Source organism: Cebidichthys violaceus, unplaced genomic scaffold (assembly GCF_023349555.1).
Source record: "Cebidichthys violaceus isolate CVI_PGR_0920_01 unplaced genomic scaffold, fCebVio1.0.p SCAF_1, whole genome shotgun sequence".
In the NCBI taxonomy this organism is placed as follows: domain Eukaryota; kingdom Metazoa; phylum Chordata; class Actinopteri; order Perciformes; family Stichaeidae; genus Cebidichthys; species Cebidichthys violaceus.
In genome coordinates this window covers 6,163,497-6,189,207 of record NW_027176262.1, presented here as the reverse complement: position 1 = coordinate 6,189,207, position 25,711 = coordinate 6,163,497, and the positions used below count along the sequence as shown (strand labels likewise).

General features: G+C 41.2%; 1 protein-coding gene across 2 annotated transcripts; it reads left to right on the top strand.

Annotated features, from left to right (window-relative positions):
* The first annotated feature begins 439 nt into the window (after positions 1 to 439).
* On the top strand, positions 440 to 25,558 carry sacs (sacsin molecular chaperone). 2 transcript variants are annotated; one of them, XM_068707993.1, is made up of 11 exons: positions 440 to 487; positions 2,679 to 2,749; positions 2,955 to 3,063; positions 4,214 to 4,364; positions 7,143 to 7,233; positions 7,314 to 7,399; positions 7,832 to 7,943; positions 8,060 to 8,206; positions 8,843 to 10,328; positions 11,068 to 11,159; positions 12,694 to 25,558. In XM_068707993.1, the coding sequence occupies exons 3-11, from the start codon at positions 3,041 to 3,043 to the stop codon at positions 24,243 to 24,245; spliced, it is 13,740 nt and encodes a 4,579-aa protein (XP_068564094.1). In that variant the 5' UTR covers positions 440 to 487; positions 2,679 to 2,749; positions 2,955 to 3,040; the 3' UTR covers positions 24,246 to 25,558. The 2 variants fall into 2 exon arrangements, with proteins under 2 accessions (XP_068564094.1, XP_068564088.1); XM_068707987.1 differs by lacking the exon at positions 440 to 487 and adding an exon at positions 1,081 to 1,090.
* Positions 25,559 to 25,711: the final 153 nt, after the last annotated feature.

The window sequence follows — 25,711 nt, the reverse complement described above, 5'->3', positions numbered from 1 at the left end:
CTCAACAGCTGTCAGCGATGACGCAAAATGACAATTAAGCTTCCGATATTTCAATATGATGATTATCTATTAAATAGGCAGAAGAGAATGAGTAAAAAGTGAGCCACAGCAGCCCATATGATTTTACTGTAATATATTCTAAAGTAGAATATTATAACATATTTGTGCACTTAACAACTATAATCTATATAATATTTTATTGGCCCATCCCATATTTGCTGGTGCGGCGTGTCCCATCGGAGCAACAACGCATGCTGTCGCTTTAAGAGACCTGTGCGTTAAACCCTGCAGTATGAAACTGTCCAGAGGTGTTCACGATTGTTAACTATTGCATCCTAAGACGTAATCCACTCAAACTGCCACCTCCGTGCTGTTCAGGTCGGGTGCCGTGCAATTGATGCTGTCATTTTAAGGAACTTCTCTGCGGTGCTGAGGACAGGACCGAGATGCTGCGATGACTCTGCTGCCAGCCTGCTGGTTTCCTAATGTAAGTATCTTTCGCTCTCTCTCTCCTATGCGGCACTAAGGTATAAGCTACTGGGGTGATAGAGCCGTGGGAATGGGTTTTTAGCAATAGTTATATTTTAAGAGTAAAAAATATGAATAATTTTCTTCATCGGACATAAATGAGACTTGAGGGGAAATCACTAATATAGCCTTTGGAGGATGAAATCGCATTAGCCTACTCCGGTAAGTTTGACGTAGCCTTTTTTTTGTTGTTGCATTGGGTCTTATTGTATTGTATTGTGTTTTGAATATCGTAGCCTACTGATGTGCTGGTGTTTGTTTTTTTTGCAAAGGACAGTGTTCAATTGATGGAGTGCGTAGATTTGGGGAAACCCAAGATGTCATTGAGAGCAGTTCATATTATAAGATGCTGGGAGTCCTTGACTTTGAGGTGATGTCACCTTTCTATGTAATGCTTTTGGTTTTGTCAAAAAAAACTAAAACATTACAGCACACTGAACGATGCTATCAAAACATTAGAGATATGTTGCATGGTCTGTGCATCATATAGCCTATCAATGTCAGAACATCCTCTGAAGAGTCAGCATCCAAATCAACCAAACGGATGGTGTGGTTTCCTAATGTCTGATGCAGTGTAAATGGTTTTAATCTGATACAATCATGCCTTAACAGAATGTGGCTGATCAGCTTTAAAGGGATGTTGTTGTTGTTAGGTGAAGTTGATATGCGCATCTTGGACTGCAGTGTGCTGGCGTCTGATCCCTTTGGTGTCCTGACTACAAGTCCCAGAATTCAACGGAATAAGCCTAATCAAAGTAATGCAGCTGCAAGCAGTCACTTGTGGGGATATGCTTTAGAAGTCACTACAATCACGCTGCAGTGACATACAGAGAGCAGGGATGTAGCCTGTACTTGACGCTGTCTTTTGACCCGTAATGACACATCAACAGCATATTAGGTGTTGATACGAATTGCAGCACATGTGCAGACTGACCATCCTGAAATTAACATACAGTAAAATAGAATGGGGCACCATGATCGGTATTAATGAAACAGTATCAGAATCTGGAGTGTGCCACCAGGTTTAATTGTAATCAATCAAAAATGAATAAATGTAATCTGAATGAATTGAAGCAATAAAACCCACATTTTAAAAATAATGATACAATTGCATTTGACAATTAATATTAAGGAAATAATATTAATTATTTTTACTATTAGGAATTAATAACTAAAGTATTTTAAATGGAATTGAACAATTGAACTTATAAGGCTTTAAACTTTACTTTTTTAAAAACTATTTATGTAGTATCTGCCTGTTATGTTCCATCTGCACCATTCATTTCAATTCTGCTTTACTTTACAATTTCTATTTTGTGATCACTTTGAGTTAAAATGTCTACAACTGAGCTTCCCAAAAAAATGAAATGACTGCCTGAGCAGCAACAGGAGTGCTAATTGGCCAAGCACACTTTAGAAATGAACATTTCTACAGAGCTGAAAGGGGCAATAAGGAAAATTTCAAATCAATCAACCTGACCTTTTGACCACAGATGCTCATTGTTTTAACGGATGGTTCCAGCCCACCCAAACCTTGGAAATACTCCAACTGCCAGTCACTCGCTTATCAATAGTTTTACTTCCGGAACACTGGGCTAATTGAACAGGGCGGAGAGAGAGCTCTTTGATTCTTCACAGTCTCTGCAGACGTGTGCCTTTAACTGAGCTAAAGATGAACTCTCCACCATGTGTACGCTAGTGTGCAGACATAGATAATAGAACACCTATCACTGAAGTATGCAACAGTTAATACTTACAAGTACCGGTTTGAATAAACAGATTGATACATAAGTAAGCTACTACGCATGCGCGAAACAAAATGTTGCCTCTTCACCAGTTTCAAATAGTGTTACAGAAGTAGCAGAAGCCTCTAAAATACAAAATAAACATCTCAAAGGATATATATTGGGTAGTTTCCGTGATAAACATTTTTGGAAGGCAAGAGGTAGCTTCAGAGCCGACCAGAGTGTGCCCGACGGGATTTAAGACGACGCGGAAGTAACCGGCAGTGAAGCCTCTCGCTTCGTCTTCTGCTCTCACACGCAGTGTAATTCATTATTATTAGAACATCGCCTTTGAAGGAGTCAGTATGTTGTTGGTGGGGGGTAATTAACCATGTCACTTGCTATTGTTGTTGTTATTGTTTCCAGGAACACAGCCTGTCGTGAAATGCATCAGCTGTTTCAGAGGACCGTTAACAGCGCGCACTGGGCAGACTCAAGTGAGTGGGGTTTGTGGGGATAACGCTCCATAAAGAGGCTAAAGAAATCACACCGGGCACCGGCGATACACGGTTAAAAGAAAGCCTCTTAGCCACAGTGACAACAACATAACACCTAACCAAGGATGTTCTATCTTTATCATACAGTTGTACAGAACAGGCAGGTGTTTTGAGGAGAATAACGGGGTTTCTTGTTTTGCGACAGCCGTTTACCGGGCGGAGTATTCATGCGCTCGGTGCAGAAGATAGTCCAATGCATGTGTATGTGCTGGGACACATAGCAGCAACGAGATGACCAACTGTCCAGACCCATGGTAAGTTTAACGTTGACTGTAAAATAACCCTGAAAACAATCACATGTTTCATGTTAGAACACTGTTCAGGTTCTCCACAGCTGAAGTGACAATAAGATAATACAAATGTTCAGGCTCACTGCTGCATTGTGTCAGTCTGCATCTATCATCACACCATAAATCACTACTGGTCCAGTATTGATCAGTGTGTGCTGCTTTTCAAACATCCCGTGCTGCCACACCCACTTCAGCTCCAGTGAATGCATCACTGTGGGTCCAGTGCCTTGCTGCTGAATAAGCAAGAATATTTTTGCTTTATTGGCATTAATGTGTTGACAGGTTAACTTATGACTTTCTCTTGCATAATTGAAACACCCGTGTTGTCACCTTAAATAACATCACAGCCCATTCTAGACAGGGGAGGTAACCTAAGTTATGGTCATGGAGGCAGAGTTGACCAGCAGCAAAACGAGGCTACTGATGGGAAACGGTGCCGCTCTCTTGAGGGGATCAATCAACATTTTTAGAGGATTTACTTCCCCCTCTAGTACTTCAGTGCAGTAAGGCTGCAGGCTGTATGTGAATGTATACAAGTTAACCAAATCTAGAGACATATACAGATGCCTATAATGGCACTAATGGACCATTAACAGATAGACCTGGTGAGGTTTCAATTCTCATGTTTCTTCCTAACCTGAACCTGGATCAATAATGACTGTAAGGAAGACTCTCACATCTGTTAAATTTGATCTTTGACCTCCCTTTCTCTGCCATTAATCTATAGTTCAATGCATGCATAACAGAGTGCTCTTAACAGTGACAAAAATCAAGGGTTTCATTCAAGTGTGCCATTTTGAGAAAAAGTTTTAAATAAATATTGTAAATGCACGGACGACTGCATCTGCAGAATTTTAAAGAAAAGTGCAAAAGTCTTCAGTCATTCGGGTGTCCTGGTAGCTTAGTGGTTAAGATACATAACATAATTTCAACATCCCTTGTTGCGTAACACACCCCTCCTGTTTACACAAGTTTCCTGTGTGTATCTCTTCTGTCACAAACAAATAAAGGCAACTTTTTTTGTTACTAATTTCACAGCTCTACCCACACCTCAAACAAATTTATCAGAATTTCATCCAGATTTCAAACCAAATTTCTGGCTCTATTTTTTTAGGTTCCCACGGGTGACAGTTCGTCATGAGTACATTGGCCTGAGGTCCTTCCAGGTCTCTCCCTTCACATCTGTTGAAGATGTCAAACAGTTGCTCTACGAGGAGACAGACCTGCCAGTCAAAGAGCAACGGCTGACTCACAATGGGAGACTGGTATGTTGTTTTTTATCCTATAACGACAGAGTAATGAATACACTACTAACACTAATACCAAAATGTGATAATTTCTCCAGGTAGGAATGGCATAGCCAATTCATCACAATACAAACAGATCCAAATGATCTAGCAAAATGCTTATTGGTTAATAATTATGAGATACGTTTGTTCATTGTGGTCATACAATGTGTGTGGGAGGCTGTTTTTTTTATTTTTGGACTGCTTGGTCATTGTTTCAGTATGTACTGGAAGGCGTCGCTCAACTACTTTATGTCACAAAAATATTAGACTGCATGACAGTAGATAAAAACAAACAAACATTGGAACGTAGCGTTGCCTTTTAGTCCAAACCAAAGACAAAACACAGAAATCTCTTTTTAAATTCAGCATAATTAAGTTTGTAGTTAAGTCGGGATCCTGTCCCAGTCAGTGTTGAGTAAATGTATTCCATTGTTGTCATTCTTTGTTGCAATACATTTTATAAAAGTGTATAATATTAACTTTATCTAGTTTGTGGATTGTAAATGTCACATTTGAATTCTTCTTGACTATTTAGTTTACTTGCTGTTCTGTGGTTTTGTCACATTTTACCAATAACGCACAAAGAGAAAAAGGAATAACTGAGGATTCTTTCTCTAATGGTAGATAATTACCAGCAGCAGAAAACAGATCTATTTTAATGACCCCGTGCCATTACTGCAGGACATTGACCTAAAACACTAACAGTGCCGTCATTGTTGAGATGCCATGAGCCAAGTTTCCCCCTCAGGTTTAATTTGTTGTTGCTGTTAACAATTAATTGAATCCTTTTGGTGTTGTTATTCATCTTATGACTGATTTGAGCTCAGTGATGGTCATAATTATCTATCTATTGATCCATCTGATCTTATCTTTACTGCGGATGTTTTTTGGACTCCTACAGAGTAAGGCAGTGGTCCTGAACACATTATCAACTCGAATGACTGCACCAAAATGATCTGACTCATACTGTAGGCAACATGACTAGGCACCTCATCATCACAGTCTATAGAACAAAATGCAATAGTTTGATAACTGCCTTCTTAGCATAGAAACAAAACAATTTAAGTACAAAAGCTAATATACATCTCAAGAGTAATCCTCAACATTTGAGATTTATTATGATTACATCTACCCTGAAATGCTATATTTTTATTGATACAATAAAAAAAATCTTGATACTGTTTTATAAATTAAGGTCTTGTTTACAATAAAAATCTTATTTTGGATCAAACAGATGGTGTTAATTGGATTAATTTGTCACTTTAGTCGCATATAAATGTACTGCGTTTCAGTGTATGGCCCAACATAACTGGAGTTGACCCCCTGTCTTGAGGTTTAGCAGCTGATGGAAAGCACCAGGTGGTGGTCAGCGCTCTGCAGTCCCCCCTGATCTCATATGCAGAAATTAGCTGCAAGCCACACCTACACACTAATAGCACATGCACCACAAGGGTAGGTCCTTCAATACAGATAAGACTTTTTGAATAAAAGGAATTTAGGTCTTGAATTCTGTTCCAGCTGTGAGTATTTTATAATGTGAACCGTTTCCTAAAAACAAAAAACTAAATATTTCTACTGCTCCCTCCAGATGTAAGTTTAAATATCAAGTCGCCTTCCTGTTCTGCCTAATGCAATTAAAATGTTCAGAGGTCTGATGGAGGAGGCCCTGTGCCAGACACTGTACTTAGCAGAGTGACTTTCCTTTTAGGAGAAACATAAAGGCAAGTTTAGCTTATCTGTGAGTTTCAAAAGCATTCTTCAATGTAAAAGCTTGTCTGCCGTTGCTTTCAAATTAAATAAATCATTCAGTCCAGTTGCCAAATGAAGTAAAACACGACCATACATTACACTAGTAAATCTTTGTTAGAGAGAGAGACATGTACAGCCAAAGCACCCTGTTCTCTATATTATAATTAGATTACTGATTCTAAGTCGGAGTATGTCCTGTGTGCGCACATTTCCGTCAATATCGATGTCTTTTTCTCGCATGTCTTTGACAAGTTCAGACAAGAATACAGCTCATCTTTTATAACTTGTAAGCTCTCCATTTCCCATATTAAATATTAATATGACATTTAAGACTTAGAATCCTTCATCCTGAATTGTACAAATGATCATTGCTCAGTGATGAGGAGGATGACAGAGAATTGATTCTGCGGAGCTCTGTTTGCCAGACGGCATGTACTGTAGATGAGCAAAGACCGCTGAGCGCAGTCAGGTCACAGTGTCACCTTGAAAAGCCTGAAACGGCAGGAGCAGCAGTATGAGGCCTGGTTCCGGCTCTGGCTCCCTACTGCATCGATTCTGAACGATGAACCGGGCAAAGATCGTCTGTCACACTAACGTGTGCAATAATGACTGTTTGCTGGGGTGAGAGACCAATGATGATGCATTCATTTTAAAGAGAGGACGACTTTAAGTCTGTTAATAGTTGTCATAAAAATGAGTCGGATCCAGTTGGCTTTCAGAGTGTTTCATGATGGCATTGAGTAAATTATTTTTCCATCATTCATTATATCTTTCACAATAACATTTCTCTGACACACAGTGGAGGGCAGTTAGTTACAGTCTCTTAAAGCAATGACATTGATTAACTGAAGAGCTTTTGAATTTTGTCTTTGTTGAGTCAGTACCCGGTCTGTTGTTGTCATTTTCACCATATATTAGACCAGACCATTCAAATGTTTTCCTCAATAAAACATTTTTTTCATTGTACATTAAATTATGCGTTGTCTCCACATCCTACCTTCCTAGCTGGATGACAGTGTGCAGATCGGGACCTTGGTGCCTGCTGGAAGCCCAGAAGTATCTGTCACACTCGAGGGAAGAGGCCTTAAAGGGGGAGGTAGGATTTAAACAACCACATCTCTGCAGTATAACAATTTTTTTACAACAGTGAGGCTCACACAGCTTGGCTTTTTACAGGGAGGTTTGGACAGACTACACCACCGCTAGTCGATTTTCTGAAAGATATTCTGAGGAGGTACCCTGAAGGTGGACAGATTCTAAAAGTAAGTGTCATGCTACATTATTATTTCACATTTTACACCGACATCACATTTAGCATTATTTTGTGGATGTTAGCCTGATGCAATTCCCTCAAACAGGAAAAAACAATAGTTTTTTGGGTACAATTGTCAACTTTTAGTTGTTGAGTTAACAGGCTATGTCAAGCTTGCACAAAAATATAGGGCATAGTTTTATTTTGGCTTTACTCTCTGGCATCAGCTATTAACATGCATAGTAGAAATACTGCCAGGCTGAAGGGCTGAGGTCCCGCTGGGGCCATCCTCTATAATAATGTGGTAATTTTACTTTAACTTTTTTTTTGATAAAACATCCACTAAATAATCTGATTTCATTGTGCACATTACATTTCTTAAAACCGCAATAAAAGGCCCTGCCTTCATAAATGGACATATTTGTTGTGTTCTATTTTGTAGGAGTTGATTCAAAATGCAGAGGATGCTGGAGCCACGGAAGTCAAGTTCATGTACGATGAGACGGAGTATGGAGTGGAGTCACTGTGGTCACCTGACATGGCTCAGCATCAAGGTTAGTAGTTACAGTTAATACAACATTTTACACTGTACCTTTACTGTATATGTGTTTTAGGTTGTCATATTAACTATGAACATATGCTGACCTGGTTTTCACTCATTGTGTTGCAGGGACGGCATTGTATGTCTACAATGATGCTGTGTTCACCGTGGAAGACTGGAATGGGATTCAGGAAATTGCGAGGAGCAGGAAGAGAGAGGATCCTTTGAAAGTTGGACGATTTGGGATTGGCTTCAATTCTGTGTACCATATTACAGGTTAGGTACAAATTACTGTCTAGATGCATTGTAAATCACATATAAGTTTTACATCAGTATCAAATCAGAGAAAATTATATCCAGAAATTCTTCAGATGATAGAAAAGACAGTTTAAATATAAACATTGTAAAGGTTTCCAAGTTGTAAATCATTTCAAAGCACACAGAAGTTCAACTAGCAACACGAAAAGAGGGAGTGTGACCTCCTTCTCTGCTCATGATGCCATTATTCCACTATATATATACTTTACATAGCAAATAGTTGTTTGCTGATATATTAATGCTCTGAATTTTATATCCTGGTATATAATTACTTCAAGATATTCAAATGCAAATTACTTTTTGAAAGAAAGCTATTTTTATTTTTAATGTTAACATAAAGTAGGGATGCAACTAATTATTATTTTCCCAGTTGATTATTTGGTCTATGAAACATGACAAAATATATTTTTTTCCAAAAAATGGTTTTAAAATGATGTAGAACACACAAACAAGCAGCAAATCCTGACATTGGAAAAGCAGGAACATCTTTATTTTTTTGCATGAAAAATGACCTGAAATGACACTATAGAATTAACAACATATTTAATTTATGTTTGTTATAATGTTGTTGTTTTTCTTCTTCTTACTGCTTAGATGCTCCCAGTATATTTAGTGGAGACCAGATTGCCATGCTGGACCCTCATCAGACCCTGTTTGGTGTGCATGAGTCTGGGCAGTGTTGGAACTTGAAGACGGACATGAAGGAGATCACAGAACTTGCTGACCAGTTTACTCCCTACATTGGGATGTTTGGGAGCTCTGAGACAACCATTAAGGATGGCAGCTTTCCTGGAACATTGTTCCGCTTCCCACTTCGCCTGACACCCTCCCAGCTCAGTGGCAACATTTACAACAAAGAAAAGGTTTTGGAGCTCTTTGAGTCTTTCAAAGCAGATGCAGACACGGTGCTCCTCTTCCTCAAGAGTGTTCAGAAGATCTCCTTGCATGTGCGTGAGTCTGATGGTACAGAGCGCATGTTGTTTCAGGTTACAGCAACAGAGAACACTGATGATAAGTTAGAAAGACCAAATGCACTGAAGACACTGGATCAGGCTATAGACAGCTACAGCAATGGGGTTCCTAGTTCGACCATCACGTGCGTCACTTACCAGGTCAACATAGAGACTCAGGATGAAACAGCTAAAGAGACTCAGAGAATGACGTGGCTGGTTTGTAATGGAGTTGGGGGCAGAGGAATGTGTGCCGAGTTGGACTCTCTGGCAGACGATTTGAAGTTTATGCCCACCATTGGAATTGCTCTGCCTCTTACTCTGATCAATAGAGAAGACAAAGGTGCCACATCAGGCTTCTCAGGACGAGCTTTTTGCTTCCTTCCCCTTCCCCCTGGCGAGGAGAGTGAGACAGGGCTTCCAGTGCATGTCAGTGGCTTCTTCGGCCTCACAGACAACCGTAGGAGTATCAAGTGGCGGGAAGTGGACCAGTGGAGGGATCCAGCGGCCTTGTGGAATGAGCTGCTTATAATCACTGTCATCCCTAAGGCTTACTTCACGCTCATCACTGAGGCTATCAAAAGGGTACAGACGAAAAAGGACCAAGACTTTCCATTGTCCCCTACCGGGACCTATGGGGCCTGGCCAGATCCTAAGCGGGTCAAGTCCCGCTGGAAACCCATCCTCCAGCCGCTGTTTCATGACTTGCTTCAGCAGCAGGTCATCTATTCCCTCAGTGAGAGCTGGATCCGGGTGGACCAGGCTGTGTTCTCGGAGCTAAACACAGACGAGGACATTTCAGAGACTGTGATCAACTACCTCCAAAGCTCAGGAACGCAGGTGGCAAAGGTGCCCGCTGCCGCAGACTTTATCTTGGCTGCCTGCATGACTGAGTCCACTGAAGTAAAGAAAGTGACTCCATCTTTGTTGCGGCAGGTGATCAGGAAGTACAAACACAAAGGTCCCTCACAGGAGAAGTTGCTGCTGCTGGAGTTTGCGCTTAGTGACGCCAATTACAGTGAACTCATTGGACTGGAGCTCCTGCCACTGCAAGATGAGACATTTACAACGTTTTCATCTTCTGTCAGTGAAAAAGATTACATTTACATTGCATCTGAGGAATACCCCAGGTAGATTTAAAGTCAATTTGTGTATTTTCACTACCAAGTTGTTGTAATTCTTGTCTAAATTATCTCAGTCTCTCCTAATGTACATTTACCTTGACTTCAAAAATTATTGTAATAGGTGGAAAACTATTTCTACCTGAAATGAAGAGCAGTTAATTTTAATATGTTGTAAATTAGGCTGGATTTAAACAGATGCACCAGCCTGGAAGATCAGTTTGCCATCAAAGTCACAGTAAGAGTGTTAATAGTACATCTCTCTTTATCTATATGAAGTGTGGATCGTTGTGTGGTTACTGCAATTTAGAAAGACCAGTTTTAAGGAGAAACTTCTAAATCTGCGAAGCAGATGCAAATATGTCTAGGAATATTAAAGAGCGTGTGGCTGATTGTGTGATAAAGCTAGTGGCTTTGCTTCTGCCTTTAAAAATCAATAAGACAATAATTGCATGGAGATTGAAAACACAAATTCAATGACAGGAAAAGTGCAAATGACATACAGTAAATTTGGCCCTTAGTGCATCTTCTTTTCAGTATTCATAGGAATGTGTTTGTTTTTTATCAAACTCCATCCAGATATACGGATTCTAATTACCTAAATTGCATTGTTCTTATGCTTTATTGGTTTATATAGAGTCAAATGACAGTGTTGTATATGGAAAATATTCAACATTAAAACATGTACACCTAGAATTAAGTTCGTAAAATATTCTCACCTTTTTTTTCCCTTTTGCTTTGTCCTAAGGTCTCTGTATCCAGGACTTGAGGGTCGGTTCCTATTGGAGAGCATTAAACCTTTAGTAATGGACACTTTGAAGGAAGCAGTCAAAAGCAGAGGTACTTTAACATATTTTTTTCCACATAAATAACTATGGTCCCAAACAGTGGTTATTTTGTAAAATATTTTGCCCAATTTATTTGTAATCATAACAATAGTGTATGACAGTAAAGCTGTGATTAATTTGACAGGTTTTGGGGGCCCTGTGTTATAGTATAAAGTATAAAAGTCCTTGTGATGACTTTGTGGGTTATCTGGGTTCAGCCATGTTGTAGCAACCCTTGGTCACTTTACTCTCCTGCAATGCCAGCAGGGCATTAAAGTCACTGCTAATAGATCATTTAGGAGTGAGAGGCAGAAAGGGAACGAGAGAGTGAGCCTGCTGATTCATGGAAGAGTTGTTTTTGTGCTACACGGACATTCCACACGGCCCACGAGATCAGATCCCGAGTCCTCTCACTGCCATACGCAACCATGATTATGACAAGAAGGCAGTGAGCCAGGCAGAGGAAATATACTGAGTAACAGCTTTGTCCTTTAAACCCAAGATGAAAGACAGATCATTTTGTAATTTAACATTTAACTATAGTAATGTGGACTCCTACTCATTTTTATTTTGATGTTGAATTTCTTAAGTGTAGTATTGCCACTCCATTTTTGTACAGTTATTAACCGTGTCTACAGAAATCTTAACTCCGCTGCCCACTCTGGCCAACCCTGTTGATGATGTTAAAGTGCCACTTTGGACTCACTCAGATCCCCTCACCTCCCCCTCTCCACTCATGTCTCACTCTCTCTTACTCACTCTCCGCAACAACTATTTTCCCAACCTGTACATTAGGTTGAGACAGGCTAAAACGATTCATCATTCTATGCTAAAAGACATCATTATTTTGTATTAGTTTTTTTAATTCACATAAGACAGAGAAAGAGAGTAACATTCATCTCAGAACTCTAAACAATGTGCCACTTCAATTACAGTTCAACAATATCTTTGGGGGTGTTCTGGTAGGTATTTCGAAGTGTGTCAAATATAACCTAATAATAATAATAACAATACACTAAACTAAACTAATGCATGACTGTAAATGAGCACCATGTGCAGTCAGAAAGACTCACAGATTTACAGCACTATGACTTGCAGTGTTTTTCTGGGTATGTATGTCTTTGAGAAATGGTTTCCTTTACACTGAAATTATATGAATGAGGTCAAGATTGACAAGCTGTTAGTATACATTGGTGTCTGTGTGTCTGTGTGTGTGTGTGTGTGTGTGTGTGTGTGTGTGTGTGTGTGTGCAGAACATGGTTTGTACAAGCATGTTTACATCAGAAATATGTGCTGCAATATAAATCTTAATTATTCATAATCGTTTTTTAACAAAAGTTAATTTGTTTGTGCAGTGTGCTCTTTAATATGTCTAGAAACTAATTTAGTGGATTGTTAAGATGATTTTCACAGTTGAACTTTCATCTTTAGACTGCTGCATCGTGCAGGAATCACCACAAACCTAACTTTATCATTTCTGATCGTTAACATTTACCTATAAAATAATAACTGAGGCTAATTTAAATTTTTCCTTGTCCTTTTAACAGGAAGACCCTGCACTCAGCTACAAATGCTGAACTCGGAACGATCAGCTCGACTCATCAAGGAGATCCTATCTACAGCCTGGCTAACTAGAGACTTCATTGTCCGATGGGAACCTGGAAACAGAGAGTTGAAACATCCTACAGTTTCCTGGCTGAAGATGATTTGGAAGCATCTCTATATACATTTTGCCGATGACCTAAGTACCTTTGACGACATGCCTTTGATCCCACTTGTGCCACTTGAGGAAAGCATGGACGTAGTTAAGCTTCTACGTCTCAAAACTCCATCCCCCATAATTCTTGTGGATGAGGAAGAGGCGCCGCTCTCTGAAAACCTTCTTGACCTCATGGAAAAGCTTGGAGGAGTAGTGATAAAAAAGCTGGATTCATGTTTGCAGCACCCTCTGCTGAAGAATTTCATCCATCCTTCCTCTCCTGGTCTGCTTCTACAAATCATGGGTAGATTACCAACACAACGATTATCCGGCCTAGTCTGTTCTTTCTCAGTCAAAGAGAAGATTGAGCTCAGAAACTTTCTTGCAGGACTGTCTGACATCACAGAGAGGGAAAAGCATACCCTGCTGGAGCTTTCCATCTTCGAGAAAGTGGGAACCTGCTCTGAAGGTACCTCAGCATTTACATCACTGAGAGGGGCTAGAGCTTTACATCACAGAGCCAAGTATCCACCAGATGTGAAATTATCCATAAATCTTGTGGGTTGCTGTGACGAAGAATCAATCCGCCTCATAAAGATGCTGAATGTACAACAACTGAAAACAACAGAATGTCTGAAGATGATTATTCAGGATATTGAGCGGGGGTTCTACACAACAGATGAGATAACGAAGGTCATGCTTTGGGCACTTAAACATCTGGCATTTCTAAAAAATGAAAACTCAACTGTAATTCGATGGCTTTCTGCTCTTGCATTTATTCAGTTGCCGTGTGGAAAGTCAGTCAAAGCCTCAGATCTTTTTGATCCCGAGCTGGAGGTTCTACAGAACCTGTTCTACATGGAAGAGAAAACCAGATTTCCCACAAGTACATTCACGTCTTCCCCTGATATTCTTCATTCACTCAGACAACTGGGACTAAGAAATGAAGTACAGCTCAGTGAAAAAGATGTACTCAAAGTGGCAAAGAAAATAGAGGAGTTACAAAGCAGCAAGGAGCCAGAAATGGAATTCCTCATCAAAAAGGCGAAAACACTCCTGCAAATACTTAACAGACAAACCAAGCTGGTAAAATCAGCTGATGCTCAGACATCATTGCTAAAACTGAAATGGGTACCCGTCTCCAAAGAAAGACCTCTAACTTATCCGAAATCCCTTGCTTGGGTTGGAGATAATCTCAATATCTGCTCTTTGTCAGAGATGTGTGACATATCCCATGCAGTGCTTGTGGGATCTTCAGTAGCACTGGTTGAACACACATCTGCAGGTATGAAGAAGGCACTCAAACTAACCGCAGAGCCTCAGGTGGATCAAGTACTACAGCACCTTAAAGCAGTGAATGACTGGCATAAATCTCAAGCATTCACCACAGAGGATTGGTATCAATTCCAGCAGATCTTGTTTGAGATATACGGTTTCATGCAGGCTCATCTTGAGGACGCGAGAGAAGCAATGAAATCACTTCCCTTTGATTGGGTGTGGACGGGGAAGACATTCTCATCACCTGGCCAGACAGTACTAAAGCCCCTCCCTGATCTAGACTTGCAGCCTTACCTGTACTCCTTGCCAAAGACAATAAGAAAGTTTCACAAGCTGTTCAAGTTTTGTGGTTCAGTTGAAGAGGTTGTGTCAAGCCATGTGTTTGAAGTCATCGGCACCATCCAACAAAGGTGTGAAGGAGAGATTACCAAGGAGGAAAGCAAACATGATATTGTACTTTTAGTCAACATCCTGAGATGGCTGTACAGCAATCAGATAGATGTAGATACTAACATGCATGTGCCGATTCTTTGTTACAAGGACCCAAGCAAATTAGCGTTGAAGCCCATTCATGAATGCACCTACTGTGACATCAAGGTTGATGATTTGAATGACTTACTTGAGGATGCATCAGAGCCTATTATATTAGTCCATGATGACATCCCCATGAAAACCGCAGAGTGGTTGAAGGTGCCATGTTTGAGCACAAGGTTGATAAACCCAGAGAACCTTGGCTTTGAACAATCAGGCCAACGAGAACCTCTAACAGTGAGAATAAAGAACATCTTGGAGGAATATCCATCTGTAGCAGACATTTTTAAAGAGCTCCTCCAGAATGCTGATGATGCAAGTGCAACAGAGTGCAGTTTCCTCATTGACATGAGAAAAAACACTGACATTCGAGAGAATCTCCTTGACCCTGGCATGGTTGTTTGCCACGGGCCCTCCTTGTGGTCTTTCAACAGCTCTGTATTCTCAGACGCTGACTTTCTGAACATCACAAGGTTAGGTGGATCTGTGAAGAGATGTGAAGCAGACAAAGTTGGAAAGTTTGGCCTGGGCTTCAACTCAGTTTATCACATCACAGATATCCCCATCATAATGAGCAGAGAGTTCATGATAATGTTTGATCCAAACATCAATCATATCAGCAAGCACATCAGAGACAGGTCTAATCCAGGGATTAAAATCAACTGGAGCAAACAACAGAAAAGGCTGAGAAAATTTCCCAACCAGTTCAAACCTTTCATCAATGTCTTCAACTGCCAGCTTCCTCTAGCTCAGGATTCCCCATACAAGTACAATGGTACACTGTTCAGACTCCCATTCAGAACAGAGCAGGAAGCGTCAGGAAGTGAAATCAGTAGTCTATACTACAACACAACAGACATCTATTCCCTGGTTGATGAGTTCAGCATATGTGGCCATCGGTTCATCCTGTTTACTCAGCATGTCGGAAGTATGGTCTTGAAATACTTGAAATATGAGGACCCAAATCCAGCAGGAGCACAAGATGTCGTCACCATCAACAAAAGTGTGTGGTCATCCAAATCCTCATACGGACCCCTGAGTATCCTCAAATCTGCAGCGAAGGTTATGAAGAAAGTTGCAAGCACCAACAGGGTACCTGCCGATGTTCCCAAGTCTGGCTGCATCATACGCGTTTTGGTGGAGGAGTTTCATAATGTGTTCAAACGCATTGTCGATCTCCATTCGCCACTGTTCAGAGGTTCAGAGGAAGATCCTAACCAGTACTTTGAGATGGCTGCTAAAGGTGTTCAGACAAGAAGACTCACAGATGAAATGCCCGCAAAAGCAGTCGAGGTCACCAACTGGCTCATTTGCTCATGCATGGATGTAACTGAGGCGCTCAAGTTTTCCCTCAGTGATAGTGGAAAAAGACTTGGACTAGTGCCTTGTGGTGGAGTGGCTGTTCTGCTCTCAGAAGAAGAGAATCGCAAATGGACAGTAAAGACAAATACAACACCAATTGGAGAAGTGTTTTGTTACTTACCTCTCAGAATCAAAACAGGCTTACCAGTCCACATTAACGGCTGCTTTGCTGTGACCTCCAACCGCAAAGAGATCTGGAAGACAGACACCAAAGGACAGTGGAACTCTGTGTTCATGAGACATGTTATTGTCCAGGCTTATTTAGCAGCCCTCACAATGCTACGTTCAATGGCTGAAAGTGAAGAACTGCTCGACTACAGCTATTATGCAGCATGGCCAGATCCAAGTCAGGTGCATGATGACTTCACAGTGGTCAGCCAGGGTGTCTACCAAGAAATAGCCAAAGGAGGTGACGGTGAGCATGCAAAGGTTTTCTCAGACGGCAAAACCTGGGTGTCAATCAAATACGTCAGATTCCTTGATGATGCCTTACTCTGTAGGCCAGACATTGGTCCTGCTGCTTTCAAGATATTCTTGAAATATCTCAAGAAGAGTGGCTCACAAGACCTCTGTGCTGTTGAGCTACCTGACTGGGTGAAGGAGGGATTTGATGATGCTGGATGTAGAGGAAAGTTGATGGAAAACACCCTAACAGAGAAACAGTTCTTTTCAGATGTCTTTTTCCCTCACATCCAGGAAATCGACAGAGAGCTTCGAGATCCCCTGGTGCATTATGTCTTGAATGAAAAACTTGAAGATTTTGACTCAATCCTCAGGGTTACTCCTTGTATCCCATGCTGTGGCCCCAAGAAGGAACTGGTTTTACCTTCCAGACTCATTCACCCAGAGGGAAGAGTTGCTAAGCTCTACAACACTGATGATGGAAGATTTCCTGAAGGCACTTCTAAAGACTACCTAAACCCTGTTTGTTTAGTGAAGCTATTGCAGTTAGGCATGGTCAAAGATGATCTGTCATGGGAGGATCTGATTGAACGTGCTCAATCTGTTATCGAGCTTAATGAAAATGATCACACAGCTGCATGCTTTCGTAGCAGTATAGTGTTGAGTCTCATTGATGAGAAACTTAAGATGAGTGATCCTGGAGCAGCTGAGCTCTTGGAAAAGCTACATGACACCAAGTTCCTTCCATTCCTGACAAGACCTGCAGGCTTTTCCCTGCCATGGCATGGTAACAACTTTCCCCCAACAACAATGTTCTCTGCTAGAGAACTATTCACAACTGAACATCAGGAAACAGTGTGTCTGATGAAGCCAATCCTGAATGAGAATTCTCCATCTTTCAAAGGTTGCGGTGCAATGTCATTGGCTGTGAAAGACTGCCTTGGTCTGATAAGGAAGCCTTCAGTTGGACTGGTCATCAGTCAACTCAAGAAACTCTCTCAATCATTTGATGGTGTCACATTGTATCAGGAGAACATAACCAATGCCTGTTACAAGTTCCTTCATGAGGAAATGCTACAGGATAAGAAGGCAAAAGAACAAATAACTGAGGAACTGAAAGAGTTCAATTCCATCCTGGTGGAGAACACATATGTCAATCCCTCCAAAGTTGCATTCCACCTGAATTTTGATGCAGCTCCATATCTTTATCAGCTCCCAAACAAATACAGAAACAGCTGCCGTGAGCTCTTTGAAAATGTTGGGGTACAGCCCAGCTTCACAGTCGAGGATTTCTCAACTGTTCTTGAAACTGTGAAGGAAGAATGTGGGAGAAGGGTTCTCACCGAGGAGAACTTCCAGTTGTGTCGCAGAATTATTAGTGAGGGAATATGGAGCTTGATACGAGACAAGAACCAAGAATACTGCCAAGCACATTTTGGTGGGATTCTATTACCCGACTTCAATTTGACATTGCAGCCATCAAAATCGCTGTGCTACAATGACTGCCCTTGGATCAAAGTCAGAGACTCTTCTGTGAAGTACTGTCATGGAGATATTCCAAGAGAGGTCGCTGTGAAATTAGGAGCAGTCCCAAAACGCCACAAAGCCTTGGAGAGGTATGCCTCAAATGTCTGCTTCATTCCACCTGGGACTGAGTTTGGACAGAAAGAAAAACTCACAAGCAGAATTAAGAGCATTCTCAATGCTTATCCATCAGAAAAAGAAATGCTAAAAGAGCTGCTTCAAAATGCAGATGATGCCAAAGCCACTGAAATTTACTTTGTTTTTGATCCAAGGATACACCCCACAGACAGAATCTTTGATGATAAATGGATCCCAATGCAAGGCCCTGCCCTCTGTGTATATAACAACCAGCCTTTCACAGAGGATGATGTCAGAGGTATACAGAACCTCGGACGAGGAACAAAAGAGGCCAATCCAGGCAAAACCGGTCAATACGGCATAGGATTCAACTCTGTCTATCACATCACTGACTGCCCGTCCTTCATCTCAAACAATGACATTCTCTGCATCTTTGATCCACATGCACAGTATGCACCTGGGGCCACATCTATGAGTCCTGGAAGAATGTTTAGAGACTTGGACTCTGATTTCAGATCTCAGTTTTCAGATGTTCTAAGTCTTTACTTGGGAGTCCATTTTAAGTTAGAACGCAGCACAATGTTCAGATTCCCCATCCGCTCTAAGGAGATGGCAAAGACATCAGAGATCAGTTCGGTCCCTGCGTCAGACAGGATGGTGCAAAACCTTCTGGATAAGCTAAAAACCGACGGTGCAGAGCTTCTGATGTTCCTCAACCACATGGAGAAAATATCAATCTGTGAAATTGATAATGCATCTGGAGCACTAAAAGTGCTCTATTCTGTGACAGCCAAAATAACAGATGGTGATCGGCTGAAACGCAAACAGTTTCATGCTTCAGTCATTGATAGTGTGACCAAAAAGAAGCAGCTCACTGCTATCCCAGTCCAACAGATAACCTACACAATGGACATAGAGGACAATGATGGAAATTTGACCACATGGATGATCTGCAACCGATCTGGCTTCCCCAACATTGAAAATGTCTCAAAAAGTGTGATCTCAGCTCACAAAAATGAAGACATAACTCTATTTCCACGTGGAGGGGTAGCTGCATGTGTAAGCCACAACTACAAAAAACCCCACCGAGCTTTCTGCTTTCTGCCCCTCTCACTGGAGACTGGCTTGCCTTTTCATGTCAATGGGCATTTTGCCCTAGACTCTGCTAGAAGAAACCTGTGGAGAGATGACAATGGAGTGGGGGTAAGGAGTGACTGGAATAACAATTTGATGACATCACTGATAGCCCCTGCCTGTGTGGAACTGCTGATTCAGCTGAAGCGTCGATACTTCCCAGGTCCTGATCCCACTATGACCGTACTACAGGGAACACCGCTTCATGTTGTTAAAGATACATTGCGAAAATATCTGTTCTTCCTCCCAGTCAATAGACTGGATATACAGCCAGATTGGTACTGCCTGGTTAAAGCAATCTACAACTGTATCCATGCTGACATGAAGCGCCTGCTACCTGTAGTCAGAGCAGCGCACATGGACAACTCGGACATGCACTCTGTCATTTACATTTCATGGGTGAACACATCCACTGCAAACAAAGGCAGAGCCTTTTTTGATAATCTGCTTCAAGATGAACTTCAGCACTTGAAGAACACAGAATACAACATCACCTCAAGGAAATCTGTGGCTGAAAATGTTTACAGGCTGAAGACCTTGCTTCTGGATATTGGTTTCAACCTGGTTCACAGCTGCGATGAGACAGCAAATCTCTACTTCTGTTTGGAAGATGCTGGGATACCAGTCAGTTATGTGACACCAGAAGATGTCCGCAACTTTCTTCACACTTTCTCATCACCAGACACATCTTGCCATGTTGGAAAACTCCCCTGTCGTCTCCAACAGTCAAACTACAAGCTAGTTCATAACTTGAAGCTTCTAGTCGACTACTGCTTCAAAGATAGGGAAGTGGATGAAGTCACAATTGAGGGTTTGCCTCTGTTGATAACAATGGACACTGTGCTTCAGGTGTTTGATTCCAAGAGACCAAAGTTCTTGACAACACATCATGAGCTGATCTCATCAAGGAAAGAAATGTTCATGAATACACTGTACATCAGGTACAGCAACATCCTTTTGAAGGCAGGAGCTGCAAAGATCTTTGACATCAGCTGCTTTGGTGACCTACTGGGGTCTGTTCTTCCAAGAGAGTATCGAACAAGGATCCCTGTTAAGTGGAGAGACACCTTTGCAAGTGAATCTTGGCTGAAGAGTGTGTGGAATTTTATCAGTGAGAATGTCGCTGTTAAGGAGGATCAGGTAGACATCAAACCCAGTTTTGACACAGTGCTTGACATTCTGAAAGACTGGGCTTTGCTACCTGGAATCAAATTCATGGCAAGAGAAAAGATTGTTGTTCCTGAGCATGATGTGCTCTTACCTCTGAGTTTGATGAACATAGCCATATTTCCACATGGCCAAAATGACAAAGTCTTTCACACACTAATGAAAGCAGGGTGCATTCAGCTTGCAGTGAACAAAATCTGTGTCAAAGAGAACCCCATCATGCCTTTTCTGGCACAACACACAGCAAACATTGAAAACCCATCAAGTGTTCTGAAAGCTGTAGAGTACATTATCCAGACATCTGCATTTAAAGCAGCAAACCTGACTGACAAGGACTTTGAGGCTCTTCTGTTGTATTTCAACTGCAACCTCGCTAACCTCACACAACAGGATGCACAGAGCCTAAAACTCCTCCCATGTTTTAAATCAGTCAGTGGGAGATACATCAGCATTGCAAACTATGGGACAAACTACGTCCTTGCAAAAAGCATCCCCACTGCAGACATAGACAAATGGGCTCACACAACCTCTTTGGCATTTCTTGCTGACAATCAGCAGCTGAAAGAACTGTACACCTTCCTTGGCTGCATGCCAATTGATGACTTAGAAATCTACCTTCAACATCTCCTGCCAAAGTTTGAGAGTTTTTCCTATGATGCCAAAGTTGAACACATTGTCTACTTGAAGGAGAGACTTTTGTCAATGGAAGAACCATGTGAGATGAAGGATCAGCTCTATGAGAAATTGGAGGGACTGTTGTTCATCTATGACTACTCAAACAGACTTCGGCCAACCAAGTTTTTCTATGATGAGACAGTGAAGGTGTTCGAAGTTATGCTACCTGCAAAGTCATTCATACCAAGTGACTTTTTTAAGAAAGTTGAGCAGGTGTCAAAACCCAGGAATGGGACATTGTTGCTCTCCTCATGGATAACCTTTCTGAGAAGTATTGGTCTCAAGCACGAAGTGTCACAGCAGCAAGTTCTTCAGTTTGCAAAAGAGGTCAGCATCAAAGCCCAAACAGAGAGCTGGTCCAAAGAAAAAGTGCAAACCATTGTCGATGTACTCTTAAACCACATTTTCAACGAGAGGACAGATCTGTTCCAGGGTACTTTTCTCAAGGAGCTCTCAATGATACCATTCCTGTGTCCTGAGAGAGCCCCCAAAGAACTCATCAAGCTTCATTCGCAGTACCAAGAGATGAGTGGCACACTTCCTCTGATTCGTTTCAGTGGGTCTCAGGTAAATCCAAAATTCAAGCAAACAGATATCATTCACTTGCTTTGGACATCTTGCCCAATTCTACCCGAGAAAGCTACACCATCAAGCATAAAGGACCAGGAGGGGAACACTCTCACTGGACAGGAACAACTTGACTTGGTACTGAACATATTAGGCGTCAACTTGGATCCACTGTTGGAGAAAGTCCTAAGCAACTGCAAAAACATCTGCAACATATCCAATCCGGATGATGAAATGGTAAAAACAAGAAACAAAGTTTTAAGGTCCACCTACGAGTTTCTCAATGCAGATAAAAGAGATTTCCATTACCAACTTCGTGGAGTGGCTGTTGTCATGGTTGAAGATGGCTGGAAATTGCTGAAACCTGAAGAGGTTGTTATTAATTTGGAAAATGAATCTGACTTCAAACCCTACTTGTACAAATTGCCTCTTGAGCTTGGTACCTTTCATCAACTGTTCAAACTTCTTGGTACAGAAGACGTTGTGTCAACCAAACAGTATGTTGAAGTGCTGTGGCGAATTTACAGAAGTTCAGAGGGCAAGCAGCTTGATCCAAATGAAATGAGAACTGTGAAAAGGGTTGTTTCAGGATTGTTCAAGTCCCTCCAAAATGATCCAGTGGAAATTCGCAAAGATCTCGAGAGTCTCAAAGATTTGATATTTTATATGCCAAGTCATGACGGTAGATTAGCAAAGTCCAGTAGTTTGGTGTTTGATGATGCCCCACACTACAAGAGCAGAATTCAGGGTAACGTTGGAGTTCAGATGCTTGTGGACATGAGCCAGTGCTATCTTGGCAAAGATCACGCCTTCCACACAAAGCTGATCATGCTACTTCCACAGAAACTAAGGCCGAGACTGTTGAGTGGCATTCTTGAAGAGCAACTTGACGAGGATTCTCCAAGAATGTGCCAGTTTGGAGCTCTTTGCTCACTTCAAGGCCGCCTTCAGCTGTTGCTGTCATCAGAGCAGTTCATCACAGGACTGATCAGAATAATGAAACATGAGAATGACAACGCATACCTTGTGAATGAGGAAAAAGCCATACGCCTCTGCAAAGCACTTTGTGAAGGATTAAAAGTTTCTTGTTTTGAGAAACTCCAAACAACATTAAGAGTGAAAGGATGTAGCCCCATCCCACACAGCCGCAGCGAAACACTTGCCTTCCTCAAGAGGTATGGGACAGCGGTGATTCACCTCTACATCCAGCATTCAGACAGCAAAGACATTAATTTTCTCTTAGCACTGGCAATGACATTGAAGTCTGCTACAGACAATTTGATTTCTGACACATCCTATCTGATTGCCATGCTGGGTTGCAATGACATCTACAGAATAACAGAAAAGCTGGACAACCTTGGGGTTAAGTACGACTCAACAGAGCCTTCGAAACTTGAGTTACCGCTACCTGGAACCCCCATACCAGCTGAGATACATCACACACTCCTCATGGATCCCATGAATGTATTTTATCCAGGAGAGTATGTGGGTTACCTTGTCGACTCTGAGGGTGGAGACATCTACGGGTCCTACCAGCCTACCTATACGTATGCTATCATTGTTCGAGAAGTAGATAGAGATGAGGAGGAAAACACAAGTTTCCTTGGAAAATGCTTCCAGATTGACATTGGTTACAGTGAGTACAAAGTAGTGAGTTCCCTTGACTTGTACAAATTCTCAAGACAAGATGAAAGTAACCATGCACGAGACACCAGTGCCCCATCAACTCCCACAAGCCCAAACAGTCGGTCTTCTGGCCCACGAATGGTCCCTCCTGCTTTTTCTGGTAAGGAAAACCTCCGACCCCCCACTCAAAAACAGTCTCCAAAAAAGATCAAGCTTCATGCATTGCCTGAGATCCTGAAAGAAGTGACCTTAGTAGTTGAACAGGCTTGGAAGCTTCCTGAGACAGAGAGAAAAAAGATAATCCGCAGATTGTATCTCAAGTGGCATCCAGACAAAAATGCTGAGAATTTGGACATTGCCACCGAAGTCTTCAAGCATTTACAGAACGAGATCAACAGGATGGAGAAACAGACTTTGGCTGATCAGCAAAATACAGAGAGAGCTTCCAGAAGATCGTTCTCCACATCATCGTCCCGCTTCCAGTCAGAGAAGTTCTCATATCAAAGGTTTTATTCATCGTGGAACCAAGAAGCAACAAATCATAAGTCAGAAAGGCAACAGTTCAGGGAACATTATCCAAGCTATGCAGGTTCGTCACATTCTCACCGTTTCTTTGTGCCCCCTACTTTCAAGACAGTTGGAAACCCAGTGGAAGCCCGCAGATGGCTGAGACAAGCAAGAGCAAACTACTCTGCTGCTCGAAATGATCTCCATAAAAATGCCAATGAGTGGGTTTGTTTCAAATGCTACCTAGCCACAAAACTTGCACTCATAGCTGCCGACTATGCAGTCAGAGGAAAGTCAGACAAAGATGTGAAACCAACTGCTCTGGCTCAAAAAGTGGAGGAGTACAACTCCCAGTTGAAAGGCCTTTCAAATGATGTTCAGATCCTGGAGGGATATGGTGTGGACAGCCTGAGAACCCGCTATCCTGATCTACTGCCGTTTCCACAGATTCCCAACGACAGATTCACATCTGAGGTGGCAATGAGAGTGATGGAATGTACCGCACGGATTATTATAAAGCTTGAAACCTTTGTGCAGCAAAAACTATAATACCGTTAACGATGAAAATGAAACTACAGTTTGCATAGATCCTCTACTGAACAGAGGGCACCCATGGCTGTGTGCAATACAGATCATGTGTATCATTTTGAATAAAATTGAAGCATCCAGCTGGCAGCTTATGGTACATATACAGTTTCTACCTGTGATGGTGGTGCTGTGGCCCATGCACAGTAAATAAATGTATAGCGCCCATAACCTTTTAGGCTGTCTCAATATACATTTGTTGTAATATGTGTAAAAAGAAATCAGCATTTGCTGTACCAAAGTCCCCACATTGACTATATTTGCTCTGAGTTAGATTAATACATATGCAGCTTTTTTTTTACTTTCTTTTATAAATAAAAAATATATATAAATATATATTTTCTTGCCACATAAAATGAAATGAAATGTCAAATACTGCATATACTGTTATGCAACGGGTCCTATTTGCAAGATCTCATCAAGGGAAGGAAATGTTTGTAAATCTTTTTTGTATTGTTATGGTTGATTTCATATAATTTCTGTAAAAAGTTGTACATTTTCTGTGACAAAGCCAGTCAATTGTTAAGGACAAAGCACTTTTATTTAAACTCATGTACTCACACTTGCAACTGTAGAGCACTTGTGTCACCCCAGCAACTCGGGAGAATCCAACTGTGAAAGGAAAACTCTTTAAATGCAATTAGTTTTTTCATTGGAGATGTGTCTTGTTTTGTTATAGCCATGTTTAAGGTCTGTTGTGCTCTATACAGTAACATTTGGTGACTGTTGTGCATCATTACCTGTTCACATGAACAATGTGTACTCTGGGGCTCAACAGCAAACCTGCTTATATTACTAACGTTTTGGATAGGGCAGTGATGACTGCAGCCCAGCTTTTGCTTTAATAAGTCATCCAAAAGTTGTTTCTTTTTACAGAGAATAATAAGTAGGACAGTGATAAAAAAACAGAGCCATATATGTGTGGGCATAATCCTTAAGTTAACTTTTTCCAGCATGAAACCATGTTCATACATTTTCAGTAATTTTAACTTTTCCAGTTTAAGGAACAGAGCAGCACTAAACTGTGATGCTTGTGTTTAACTGCATCATTTGCTTGATTTTACAATTATTTTGAAGGACTATACACAGACCACATATTGTAAATGTCATTTTCCAACAAAGTTTAAATTGTGCTTCTTGGTAATTGTTGTCCTATTACACTTTCAGCTCGAGGTGTGGCAGCTGTGGGTGTCTCCTTGAATAAACAGTGGAGAACAATGTGTATCACACATGTTGATGTACACTGTACCATAGGAAGGCAAAATAAATTCTCCTTAACTAAATTGCATCAGCTATTTTATTTCTAGTTTTATAAAAGACGGCACAGTTTACATTACTATTCCATCTATGATTTAAGTAATTTTGCCACTTTTAAATTGGCATATTCTGTATTGCATCCCTTAAATATTTCATATATGTCTCAAGTTTGA

Bases quoted from the DNA above. Each gene is read 5' to 3' on its own strand.
- sacs (XM_068707993.1), top strand. From the start codon at position 3,041: ATGACCAACTGTCCAGACCCATG. The intron at 3,064-4,213 runs GTAAGTTTAACG...CTATTTTTTTAG, and splicing joins ACCAACTGTCCAGACCCATG to GTTCCCACGGGTGACAGTTC. The intron at 10,329-11,067 runs GTAGATTTAAAG...CTTTGTCCTAAG, and splicing joins GCATCTGAGGAATACCCCAG to GTCTCTGTATCCAGGACTTG.